Source organism: Gambusia affinis, linkage group LG13 (assembly GCF_019740435.1).
Source record: "Gambusia affinis linkage group LG13, SWU_Gaff_1.0, whole genome shotgun sequence".
Lineage (NCBI taxonomy): Eukaryota > Metazoa > Chordata > Actinopteri > Cyprinodontiformes > Poeciliidae > Gambusia > Gambusia affinis.
Genome location: NC_057880.1, coordinates 4,592,476 through 4,605,912, shown reverse-complemented (window position 1 = coordinate 4,605,912; position 13,437 = coordinate 4,592,476). Strand labels below are relative to the sequence as shown.

At 39.9% G+C, this 13,437-nt stretch overlaps 2 protein-coding genes across 4 annotated transcripts; both read right to left on the bottom strand.

Annotated features, from left to right (window-relative positions):
- Positions 1-94: 94 nt before the first annotated feature.
- sdhaf4 (succinate dehydrogenase complex assembly factor 4) lies at positions 95-1,692 on the bottom strand. Its single transcript, XM_044136862.1, has 3 exons — positions 1,505-1,692; positions 1,266-1,376; positions 95-380 (listed from the first exon to the last, which is right to left on the bottom strand). The coding sequence occupies exons 1-3, from the start codon at positions 1,581-1,583 to the stop codon at positions 271-273; spliced, it is 300 nt and encodes a 99-aa protein (XP_043992797.1). The 5' UTR covers positions 1,584-1,692; the 3' UTR covers positions 95-270.
- Positions 1,693-5,790: 4,098 nt separating this feature from the next.
- tlx1 (T cell leukemia homeobox 1) lies at positions 5,791-12,731 on the bottom strand. 3 transcript variants are annotated; one of them, XM_044136859.1, is made up of 3 exons: positions 12,196-12,731; positions 10,582-10,912; positions 5,791-8,008 (listed from the first exon to the last, which is right to left on the bottom strand). In XM_044136859.1, exons 1-3 carry the CDS (start codon positions 12,656-12,658, stop codon positions 7,798-7,800), a joined length of 1,005 nt encoding a protein of 334 aa, XP_043992794.1. In that variant the 5' UTR covers positions 12,659-12,731; the 3' UTR covers positions 5,791-7,797. The 3 variants fall into 3 exon arrangements, with proteins under 3 accessions (XP_043992794.1, XP_043992795.1, XP_043992796.1); XM_044136860.1 differs by having other exon boundaries at positions 10,582-10,819; XM_044136861.1 differs by having other exon boundaries at positions 10,582-10,783.
- Between the last annotated feature and the right edge of the window lie 706 nt (positions 12,732-13,437).

The window sequence follows — 13,437 nt, the reverse complement described above, 5'->3', positions numbered from 1 at the left end:
CTGAATGTTGTCACTGAACTGCTGCATTGGACTGGATCTCATGTTGATCCAGTCCAACATGAGACAAAGAGTCAGAACAAACACTTGAGGCAGGTTAAGATCAGACTGAATCATCCTTTAGTTACACACGTGGGGCATCAGGTTAATCAGGTCTGCATATTATTCTGAACACACACATATACAGTAAATATTTACACGGCCACACAGTCTCAGTCTCTTCCAAGGTTCCTCTGACAGTGCTGCATTTGGCAGGGAAACTGGAAGACTTCCCTAGAAGTCCACACAGCGGCCCTTCCTCTCCCAGTCTCCGTATCTGGTGGGCTCGGGACCCCGAGGGCCACCTTTCTCCTTGGTTACAGGGTTTACGTCATCTGGAAACTCTGCAGGAACACAAGACACCAGTAAAGACCTCTTCTGTCCATGTCATGATTCTCTTTGGACTTTGGTAGCTTTTTGTCACTCATTCTTCATTATTTGTTCTTTCCTTTTATATTTCATAAACTAAAGATGTTTTTTTTTTCTTAATTTCTATAGTTGCTATTTAAATAAAGAAATGCAAAAACTAAAATACTGTCCTAGCTAGTAAAAACTACAAATTGAGTTTCTAAGAAAATCAGACCAGTTACTTTGCTTTTCAATACAGAAACCTTATTCATGCAAAAGCCAAGATAATATACAGTGTATAGACAGTAAAATTAATTTCTAGATTAAAATTAATTAGTACTATGTCATGCAATATTTTAGTTTTCTGACAAACCTCTTTCGCTTTTACTATAAATATAAATCACAATCTTCAAAAATAGCAGAATAATAACAGAGCTAAATAGTTTCCTCAGTGAAATAAGTGCAAGCAAACAGAACAAATCTGATAATACTAATTACTGACCTACAAAATTTGGTCAAAATTTATATTGATATTTTGAATCCTGAACTATTAAGTAAACAAAGAACAAAACAAGAATAGAAAATAAGGAAGTAAATGCATGAGGAATAAATCGAGGAACATAAAAATGTAATAATTTGTATCCGAAGATTTACAATGCGGAATTAAAGAATATGTGTTGATATAATTTTTCTTTTTGACTATTTTTAAAAACATAGTTTAATTTCTTTGCACAGTAACTATTTAATTGAGCCAATAAATTAATTCTGCTTTTAATTATTTGTTCTGGCAGGTTTAGAAACACATGCTAACAATTTAGAGGAGCGGGGCATCATCTGCCTAAAACATTGAGAAGATGGGAACCAATCAAACACTTTCTCACTTTCTAGAACATCTCCGCTCTTCTCCGGACCATCGAGGCGACCCTGCGGGGTTTTGGCCTTCTTGAGCGGCTCCTGGTCCTTCAGCGCTCCGCTGGCTGCCCGTGCCGAGCCTTGACAAAGACGACATGCTAAAAACTACTGCACTTCATCAGCTTTTACATCGGAACTAGCAGTTTCCCCCAACCACTTGCTTCAATGAAAACTAACATAGCTCCGAGCCCGACAGGGTTACTCCTACCTGAAAACACCGAGTCCACAGCCTGGGTTCGAGACACGACCCGTCTGCTCGCTGACACACATAACCGTAAAAAAGACATGTTGGACGGCAATAAAGAACAGAATCAAGCCGAAATGTCTCCTAAGCTGCTGTGGGGACTGTTACAAAACAGTCGGAGGAGCGTGGTATTTACGTCAAAAAAAAAAAACACAAAAAGAAAAAAAAACACAACACCGTCATCAATGTGCGACAAATTATTGTAATGTCACTGAGCGTCCAGCAGGGGGCGAGGGGAGCAAAACAAAGTCTATGTTCTTGTGAGAACAAACGGAAACAAATCATGGGCTAAATAAAATAATTGATGAGGATTATTTAAAGACTGAGGGAAAATTGCTGAGATGATGATGATGATGAGGAGGAAGATGATTGAGAGTGTTGAAACTGACATGCAAATAATAAATAAATTAACAATAACAGCAAACTATAGAAGTAAATAATAATAAACAAGTGCACACTCCTGCCTGAGGGCAATTTAAACAAGCCAACTAACATAACATAATAGAATAGAATAGAATAGAATAGAATAGAATAGAATAGAATAGAATAGAATAGAATAGAATAGAATAGAATAGAATATACTTTATTGATTCCCAAGAGGAAATTTCTTATTTGTTCACAAGCTACTAAATCCAAAGTGTTAAATATTAGTAAATATAACATAATTATAAATGATATAAAATATATATGAAAACGAATAATATATGCATGAGTGTGATGTTGTTTTTGTAAATATGACCTAATTTTAAAATAAATAAACTAAGCTAATGACAAGCAAGCACATGGAAATATGTTGACTTATGAATAAATCTATAAATGAGTCCAGAGAAAACTTAGATTTAAAGAATCCTTGTGTAATGTAATGACCACAATACAATAATTAATGCGGAACGAGTTTTATTTTGGTAACCGGAAGTAGATCTTTTTTGCACTTTCCGTGTCTGATCTGTAAGTTTAATTTTGATATATGTGACCTCCGTCCCTCAATCAGATGTTGACAGGGCTGAAAAGCTTTAGTGCTCCATGTCTGACAGCTCAAATATTATTATTTCAGATAATAAGAGATATATATAAATGATGAATATTGCTCTATCTTTGTCATCGTGGTTTTGTAGTTTGTGGCTTATGGGTTGTTTTTCATTAATTCTGTATTTTTGTTACGTTTTTTTTTTTTCTAGTTCATTTGGCTAAGTTTAAGAAAACCAGATCTTCTTTCTTTCTATACATGAATTGTTGTAAGTTTTTTTTATATAACCTTTGGTGTCCAATCTCACTCCGTTAGGCAGGGTGTTTGTGTGCACTGGCATATAGTACATATAGAGGAACACTTTCAAAATACTTACCAACAAAGGGAAGTCATTCATGGAAAATGAGGACCTTTCCCTGCTACATGCTTCTTTTTGCAGTTCTACTGTGCTCTAGTTATGTTTGGCGGTATGGTGTGAATTACAAGCTAGTTGTAAAACTAGAACTGGATAGGGTTAGGATTAGGTATGTGACGGTTCGGGTTAGGCTGGAAAATGAATGGAAGTCAATGTATAGTACCCACAAGACACGAAAACAAAACTGTGTGTGACACACAGACCCTGCGTGTGTCGGCGTGTGTGTTTGTGTAAGCAAGCTGACATTACCCAGGCAGCTTTCTGAAAAGTTAAGGAGGAATTTAAAGGAGAGTTTCAACATCCACTCAGAACTATCAGCACTCTAAAACCTTCTGGATATCTTCACACACATGCACACACACGAGTGTAAGCAAGTGTCAGCAGCCTGGCTACTTCCAGAAAAGAGCAGCAATGCAAAATTGAAGAAGCAGAGGAATAAGAACATGGAGACTGTCTCAAGTTAGCAGTTAGAAGAAAAACCCGCTTTATTTCTAAAAACCAGGGGAAAACAGGGTTTGATCTCTGAATTTATTTTAATGTCAGGTTTAAAGTGAAAGGCCAGAGTGATGTTTCCTTTTCCAAAATTGCAGTTTTGTTAAATAGCATGGAAATAAACTATAAATTTCCAGTGCCGGGCATCACCAAAATACGTGATTGGAAAAGCTCAGCTCACGCTGATATGTTGTGGAAAAATTGAGTAATGTTTAATTAGCTGTGTTTCCCAGACTGGAGAACTCCTTTGCAGTACAAATACAAAATGAAAGACAAGGCCATCCTGATGTGGACACGGCGGGAATACTGAATGAGGTTCACAGAGTGCTATAACTTTAGCTAATTTAGCTAATTCTATTTCAGAAGTCATCTTGTCAGTAAGCATTTTCTATTTGTGTGTTATTTAATTGAAATATAAATGCTATTACATCAAGGAGACTATGGGGCGTAGTAGATAGGTCAGGTCAAAGCAGAGCTAACGTCTAAAACACGATCCCAAGCTTTCAACATCTCACAGAACGATTGTTCAGTCCATCATCCGAACGTGAAGATGAACCAACTGCAGACATCCACAGGCTGGGCAAGGAGAGCATCCAAGAGAAGCTGTGGAGATCTACAGACCTGCCCAAATGTTAGTAGTGCACTCCATGAATCTAGTCTTTAGGGAAGAGCAGCAATGCAGAAGCCCTTGTTTTAAGAAAATTTGAAGAATTTACCATAAACCACAAGAGGACAGAAAATGAGAGGAAAGATGCTATCTGGTCAGGTGAGACCAAACTGGAGCATTTTTGTCCTACACAGAAAACATTGTGGCAGAGATTGGCAGGATGATGCTGTGGGGACGATGTTCTCAAGCAAAGATAAAGAAGCTGGTTGTAGTTGGGCAGAAACAGTAAAAGACTGGATTTGTTCTTCGCTGACCTCCCTACTCTCTTTCAAACTCCATGTCCTTTTTGTATCTTTAAATACATCGTCATTGACTCTACCCTCCTGGTTTTGTCTTTTTATTTCTTGCTCGCTTACTCCTACCGTGCCTAACCTGAGAAAATGTGGAGATGTTCACATACCTTTCTTTGTGAGGCACTGCAACAGCTGGAGAAACAAGAACCAAAAGGAAAACTGTTTCCACTGAAGGTTTCCACTGAGGGAACGTGTCACTGTTCTTTATTTAAACATAACAATGCATTGGTCCACCTTAACCAGCCATGTTTTTCTGGAGACTGTGACAAACGGCTTACTTTGTGCTGTTTTCTGCGTGTTTACGCAGTCGAGTCAGAAATAATGACATCATGACAGGAATTTGCCTTGACTTGTCTACTTATAATAGACAAGTCAATTATGAGTTGACGAGTCGCAGAGCTGTGAAAAAAAAGTATTTGCACCTTTTCTAATTTTTTTTCTGTTTTTGATTCTTTTGTGTGTTGCAGTTAAATATTTTGTATTTAAAAACAAGCTAATATCAGAGAACGGTAACCTGAGTTCATACAAAAAGCTGTTTTTAAAATGATTGAAATGAATGAAAAATCTACCCAAGCAAACCTGGCCCTATATGAAAAAAGTAATTACACCCTAAGCCCAATAACTGAGTGTTATACTCTTGCAGTCAAATGTTTGTGGTAACCTGGTCAAGAATCTTTCACATTCGGATGCATTTTGATCCGTTCTGCTTTGCAAAAATGTTTCGATTCAGACACAGAGGAGGATTTCCGACCCTGTTTCAGGTCTGCTCCCCACTGGACCATGGAGAAAACATGGTTTCTAATAATAATAATAATAATAATAATAATAATAATAATAATAATAATAATAATGGAGGAAGTGGGTTGCGGTCTAAGAGAGAAATTCAAATGATTGACTTTTGACAGTGTGTGGTTGGTAGAAACGCCTTTATAACCCTTCCAGACTGATAGTCGTCAATGACGCTATTTCTCATCTGCTCTTGAACTTCTTTACATCCTGGCACGATCTCTTGCTCTGACTTTAGATCTCTCACCCTACTTCATGTCGTCAGACAGGTTCTATTTAAGTGATTTCTTCATCCTGGAACTCTGGCAGTAGTCAAGCCTGGGTCCGGCACTTGTGCTTATCCCCCCCTTCTTTCTCACATTGTTGGTTTGGTGAAGTTTGGACTTTGTCATCTAAAGGCTGTACTTTACCCACTTTCTGATATGAAATTAGTTTGATGACTTGAAGCATTTAAATGTGAGGAGCAAAAAGCGAAACCTAAATATTCTGCAACGCAGACATACGTTTTCACACAGCTCTGTATGTAAACAAGTGTGCACCAAATAATGCAGATGAAGGGGAGTGTGCAAACACACACACACGCACACACACACACCAGAATGCTAAGAAGAAAAAAAAAACAACAGTAAATTGTGGTAATTTGCATTTAAATACATCATTTAGACAAAGTGCAATATATTACATTTCACCATTTATGTTGTGTTTTTTATGGTGTGTCTTACTTGTACTGGGACGTTTGGTCCATGATCCAGTCTGGAGATATCAGTTAGAGTGACCACTGAAGCTGGTCATTTTGATGTGTACATCTCAGCACTTCCTGATGGCGTTGCGGTTACCATGGAAGTTGAAACTCTTATCAGTGAATGAGGTCATATCCTGCATAGGTGTGCTCCAGTTGAAGGTCAGCGATTCGCTGCTTGTTGTGCTGGGTGACCAAGCTAACTTCTGTTAGCAATACAAACTACCGATTATCTATTTCTACACTTTCACTAAACTGAACCACAGCAGTAGCATACAGTGGAACCCTGCCTATTTGTGGTTCATTATTTGTGAATTGTTCTGTGGAATGTAACTCCAGATAATTATTGAAAAATTATTTTGTAGAACATATCTAACATCCATCCATTACCTTACATTCTTATCCCTAATGGAGGTTGCCAGGGGTGCTGGTGCCTATGTCCAGCAGTCAGCGGGTGAGAGGCTGGGTTCACCCTGGACAGATCGCCAGTCCATTGCAGCATATCGAAAACATTCGATATACAACACAGAGAAAAAATGCATCTTTGGGAAGCTGAAATGGCTATGCCCATTTCTACTTGACATGCTATTGGCTGGCATTTGCAAAACAGCCAATCCAGGAGTGGCATTTACTTTTGCTGGGACTGACCCTCAACAGCAGAGAAAAGGAAGGCTGCAGATGTTACTGTCTGCTAAAATGGTTTGTGTTGTGCACATTAATGAGATATAATTGGTGTTGCAATTATTAAAATAAACAGTCTCAAGTATTAGTGGATTTCAGCTGTTAGGAGGAGGTTGCGATCCCAAACTCCCACAAACACAAAGGGTCCACTGTGCTATATAAGGGCTGTGCTATATCCTGAAAGGGGACTGATTTAGCGATATAAACACAAATAAACAGCTTCTTTCTGCATCTATCACTGTGTTGTATGAGCACAGCACCCATATTGAAACATATTGGATTTTTAGATGGCGGTCAGTGGGAGGTTGATGGAAACCTCCAATTTTCCAAATCAAAAATATTTGATTTGTTCAATTTTTCAGCTGATTTTTCTGACAAAGAATTCAAACATTCCAACACAGAAAAAAAAAGAAAAAGAGAGAAAAACTAAGAATTTAAGAATGGATTTATGGGACACCGACCCATAAATCCAACATGGCTGCTGCACGCGTAAAAACTAGTGGTAGCTGCAATGCCTGTCTGTACGTGCTGAGGAACTTATTACTGTTAGTTTTTATTGCTAAGAGTCATCAGCCACCCACCGGGTCACACAGCACAACCGTAAGCGAAGACTTTGATGGAACAGGTTCAACAGTTTTGTTTCAACAGGTTAACACAACATCATTTCCAGGTTGCAGCTGTTGATTCGAAGGTAAATTAAACGCGCGGTTAACAAGATTGAGAATCTCCATTGATCGCATTACATCCCTTTCTTTCTAAAAGATTGTTGAAACAAGTGCTTTGTTATTCTGCAGTCGATTAAAAAGTCGATTAAAGAAGGCCGATAAATAAGCATGTCGCTCTAAGACAAAGCCCTATTCAGTCAGTCGTATAAACTTTTATAAAAATATCTTTTTTAAAAGTCCCTCATGTAAAGAATATTAATAGCAATAATAATAACACAACATGTCGTCGTGTGGGCCCCATTTGATGGGAGAAGTGCAGGGAGAGCCCATCAACAAACAGCACCGGTGTCTGTGAGACAGAAAGAGCAAAGGCCATGAACTAGAGTCCAACGGCAGGACGTCCAACGGCAGGATGTCCAACGGCAGGACGTCCAACAGCAGGATGTCCAACGGCAGGACGTCCAACGGCATGATGTTCTCAGCAGGCGTCGGGTCGCTCCTCCACACCGCAGCAGTCACTGGATCCCGAAGGAGAGACGAAGAGCTAGAGGTTCACTCACAGGCTGACACACTGCTGATCTTTGCCGTGTTCTCACTCCACGGCTGGAGGTTCTGCAGGGCGTACAGGGAGCTGTTCTGCAGGCACAGTGGGTCGGGGGCTGCCGGCTGGTTGATGGTCTTCTGAAAGGCCTCCTGTTGCAGCTGCATGAGGATACGGTTGGCTTGCTGCCGCTCCGCTTCCCGCTCCTCCGCCGTCTGCCGTCTGCAAGGAGAGTGCAGAGATTCTGTGAGGGAGAGAGGGCTGACTGCGGTGTGGGGAAACAGAGCCCGCACACTGGGAGGAAGTGGACAGGACCAGAGCATTGACACCTTCAATCAATCAATCCATCAAATTTTTTATTTGTACAGCACCTTTCAGAAACAAAGCATTTCAAAGGGCTTTGCATCATAAAAACACAAAAATACAAAGTCGTAAAACACACAGTTAACAACATTACATTTGCTACACATCAGATTATTGATTAATATTTAATTGATTATGTTTCAATAGCAACTCTAAACAGTAGAGGTTTTAGTCTAGATTTATAGGAGCTCAGAGTTTCAGATGTGTTAACGTTTTTTTAGACGTTTGTGCATAGGAGGAGAATGCTGCTTCGCCATGTTTGGTTCTGGTTCTTGGGATGCAGAGCAGAACCAGAACCAGAGGTATCTTGTTGGCTCTTCTTCTTTTTTTTTTTTTTTCCACCCCCCAACTCGTGATGCATTATCGAGGCCATGTCCAAACAGAGGTGTCTACCAAATTTGAGATGGGGGGCCATACTCAAACAGACCACCAGAAGGTGCTGGAGGGGTCACCCAAGGAGAGACCGAAAGAAATTCATCTTCTTCTGAAAAACATTTGATATTTCTGTAAAATGCTTTACATCAGGGGTCCCCAAAGTCGGTCCTCGAGGGCCGGCCTCCTGCATGTTTTAGTTCTCTCCCTGGTGGAGGAAGGCCTATACTCTATCAATCATTCTTGTGTACGTACTGCTCACAGTCCTACACAGTCTAGATCAGGGGTCTCAAACTCCAGACCTCGAGGGCCGCAGTCCTGCAGTTTTTAGATGTGCCACAGGTACAAAACACTGGAATGAAATGGCTTAATTACCTCCACCTTGTGTAGATGAGTTCTCCAGAGCCTTAATTATTCTATTCAGGTGTGGTGCAGCAGAGGCACATCTAAAGGTTGCAGGACTTTTAGACTGGACTGGAGTTTGAGAACCCTGGTCTAGAGTCTTCATGATAGCAGAGCATGTCCTGAATGCTCAGGCTAGTTAGCATAGCCACCGATGACGGTGGATAAATGGTTTTTCTGCAAGATAAGTTGTTTCTCCCATTAGCACATTTGGAAGTACACAAAGTTGACTGACAGTGCTAAGACTCTCCTCCTGGCTGATTTTGTGCATTTCTTCAGATGGCAATAGTAGCACTGGGAGGAGGTGGAGGAGCTCAATCTTTTCACAGATCATCTGTCTCATATCATGCTATCATGATATGGTGATGGTTTTAATAAATATGTAAGAAATACTTCTGTAAACGTTTATTTTAAATTATAAAACACGGCAGCTTTAGTGACATATTTTTATTCATGCTGAATATCCTTCGATACGGTACACAATGCCCTTCTTTGATTTTGAACCTTTAACAAAACCCACTTACTGTACATACACATAAACCTTTGTTCATGTATCATTGATTAATCATGGAGAAAATTCAGAAATTTGAAATTTTGTAGCGTTTCCTTTTTTTAAACAAAAAAATACACACGCACACAATTATTTTGTGTACTATTTTGTTAGAGATAAACACTTCCTTGTGTTTTTCTCTATTATTAGAAAAGCAAGCCGGACGTGTTAGTCAAATTACACCTGGGTAAATCCATACCCAGATTTGTTACCGTTCTCTTTCTGCTCCCATTTTGTAGCAGTAAGCCAAGCATTTTGTACCCAGGTGTTGCATATCAGTACACTATACTGCTAAGTAACTGGAACGTATTCTGTATTTTACTTTTGCACAATATTTAATGTAAAATTAAAAGCTGGGCACCAATAATGTAAAAATAATAGACTAAATATAGACTTGGTGCTAAACATAAATATGCAATGCTAAGGATAAATTCACAAATTACCTTTTATTTTAGTGTATTTTTTAAATATTTTTTCCTGAAACATTTGTATTTAATTCTACTTTTATGTATTTAGTTTCTGATCCCCGTTTTAGTAATTTAGGCTAACTCTTAGAAAATATGTCCGATCAAACCAAAATACACGAGCGGCCTCCTCCTGCTGACAGACGACTATTATTTATTAGTCATATGACCACAGTTTATTACAACAGATATTTTATAGCATTAAAAATAAAATAAAATCGGATAAAATTCTATACAAATATAGAAAATAAGTGAAAAAGCAGGTATCCGCTTATGAATAATGCATAAACAATACGGGGTAAGCGGACCGCATACAGAAAAACAAAATGTCAGATATGATTTTGACGGGGAAAAAAAAAGAGATGAGAAAGTCTTCTTAAAGGTGGACCGGCAAAATTAAAAGATTGGGCGTAGACGATAAATGTGGGTGCTAATCTGTGATAACCCACGAAAATTGATTCTCCACTTTGGATTTACGTGGGTCATAAATTGCTGGCACGGTTCTGGAAAAATCTGAATCTCTCCAGTCTGTCGCACGAGCGTGGTTAGAAAGCCTTTTTACTAATACCGCATAGAACAACTCTGCTCCGAAAAAACTCGTTTTGAGTCAAATCTAAAGAGGAGAGAGTGAAGAGAGCAGTCACCTCCACTTGGTGCGTCTGTTCTGGAACCAGGTTTTGACCTGAGCGTCGGTCATCTTCAGGGCCTTGGCCAGCGCGGCGCGCTCGGCAGACGCCAGGTACTTCTGCCGGTGGAAGCGCTTCTCGAGCTCGCAGATCTGCAGCCGGCTGAACGACGTCCGCGGCTTCTTCTTCTTCGGCGGAGTGCGATTCTGGTACGGGTGACCTACACGGCGCGTGACAGTGAGGGGTGAGAGAGAGACTTCACGGGGACGGTGGTCAGGAAGGGACAGGAGAGCAGAGCGGGACACGCAGGGTGAAAGACAGGAAGAAGACAGTGAGCGGAGAGAAGCGGCTAAACACAGAGTTGTAGCTGTTAAAAGAACATCAAATTTTAGACTTTTCTTTTTTTTTTTTTTTTTTTTTTTTTTTTTTTTTTTAAATAATCAACTTTGTAAAAGTATTGTCTAATCACTATAGTTACAAATCCGAAAATCAAGATAAGATGTTTAATACTTCAAAAAAAGTTTTCGTTTTTTGTTGCTGCCTATATTTACTACAAAATTTCAGAAAATATTCTATGATTTAATGGTTTAAGACATTTTATCAGAACTTTCAAAAACGTGAGAGTTATTCAAAGTTTACTGTATAATACAAAAGAGTGTATGTACAGTTTGATTTTGGGCTTTAGCGAGAGAGAAAAAAAATGCAAATAAGCACGAACAAATGCAGCATTGTAACTAAGCTGTATGTGCTGGTTTGGAAATCAACTTAAAATGTTTGTGGGATGAAGGAGAAACAGAAGATTAAAGGCTGAGCTAGAGTCAAACTAACCAGCTGATAAACTAAAGGCGCATGGTTGTCAGGAGACATTATTTTACCTTTCATGGCTCTTATCAATTTGTTTACAGCTGACTTTTTATTTGTTCTAATTTATATATATGATATTTCATTTAATTATATAATTAAATGAAAAATTAAACCCTAGTCTATTTTATCGGTGTGTAGTTGTTCTTGCAGTGATTTATTTTTTTCTTGATGTCTTTTTCTTACTTTGTCACATTTATTTCATTTGTATATTCATCTTAGATCACCCCCCCCCCCCACCACCACCACCATCACCACCTCTCCGGTTGAGATGTAACATAAACTCTTTCATCCCCCCCCCATGACATCAAAAACCATGACAGACTTAGCGCCGTAGATCCGGGAGCTCCATCGGTGTACAGAGAGAGCAGAACAAAAGCAGCAACAGGATCGCAGAAAGAGCAGTGGGACCACAGAGACAGCTCCAAGAAGAAGCAGCGACCGCATCTTATGTGACCAACAATTAAAAATATTTACATCTGTAAATATCTCGTGGTATAAGATATTTTAAAAATGTGCGAGATTTTGTTAAAAAAGTTATTATTCCACAAATTCTTATTTTGCTAAAAAAAAACCCAAAACAAAGCAAAAAAACGAAACAAAACAAACCATTGCTTTGCATGAAGGCCTGTAATGGCAACGGTAAATGTAAATTGTAAATTGTCCTTCAGTCTACTTAATAATAATAATAATAATAATAATAATAATAATAATAATAATAATAATAATAATAATAATAATAATAATAATAATAATAATAATAATACATACCTGTGAACCTGTCTTTGGTGTAGCGCCGGTTGCTCTCCATCCACGGGAAGGTGAGCGCACTCAGGTTGCCGCCGACGCCGCCGCTAGCGGGAGGCGGCACCGCGGAGCTTCCGCCGCAGCTGAGAGGAGGCCGGTGCGCGGGGACGCGGATGACCCCGGAAGAGTTTATGTTAGTCCCGTTCATGTTCACGCTCATGTTCATGTGATAAGCTCCCCCGAGAGACGTCATCCCACACGAGCCGCCGGCGGTACTGTTGTATCCGCCGCCGCCGCCGCACGCGAAGCCTCCCACTCCCCCGGCGCCGCCGTTGTACGCTGAGTGACCGTAGTCCGGCTCCGGCATCCTCGAGCCCAGCATGCAGCTCTGCTCCACGTTGCTCAGGATCTGGTCGATGCCGAAGCTGATGGGCTCCACGTGCCCGTGCTGCTGCAGATGCGCCCCCAGGATCCCGATGTGATCCATGGCGCTTGATGCGCTCCCCTCGGCTCCCGTGACCCACGCGCTGCTTCTCGCTGGACCTGCTGCTCGTTATCTGGTTGCGAGGAACGGCGCGCGCGTCTTTCTGTGGGCTCCCCTGTACCACCCCCCACCCCCACAATCCCCCAACCCTCTGCTGTGCGGGACCATCAATCAAGTTGCCAAGGAGACAGCACGACGTTCTGCACGGCCTCCAAACTTTTCAGCCTTAAGTCGATACACTCCCCAAGTCACCCCCCACCTTCTCACACACAAGGCCCGTTTTATTTTTTTAATGCCTCTATTTTCCTCTCATCTGTGGAGAATCTGACATTTTATTATCTTTTTAAGATGTTGTATCTTTTCTTTTCTCTTTTCGTCGAGTGGACAGTCTGTAAAGTACATTCTCTAACCTTTTTGTTCTGGCCTCACGTTTTGCTTCTGCAAATTCCGACCAAATGAACAAGTACAGATTAGATTTTTATGGTTAGAGTATTTTAAGAATACATGGAGATTTAGCTGTATTTCGGCAGCATCAGTTCAAATATGCAGATCCAATTATTTCCCAAAACAAATGCCCCCCCTCCCCAACCCCCATACAAACATATAAATAAATAAATAAATAAATAAATAAATAAATAAATAAATAAATAAATAAATAAATAAATAAATCTGAAGATTTTACAAAACTGAACGGAAAAAATATGCCGAAAGTAGTTATCTCTGGGAGTGATTTTCTTTCTAAGAAAAACTTATTTATACAAGATGAAGCTGCCATTTTTTAG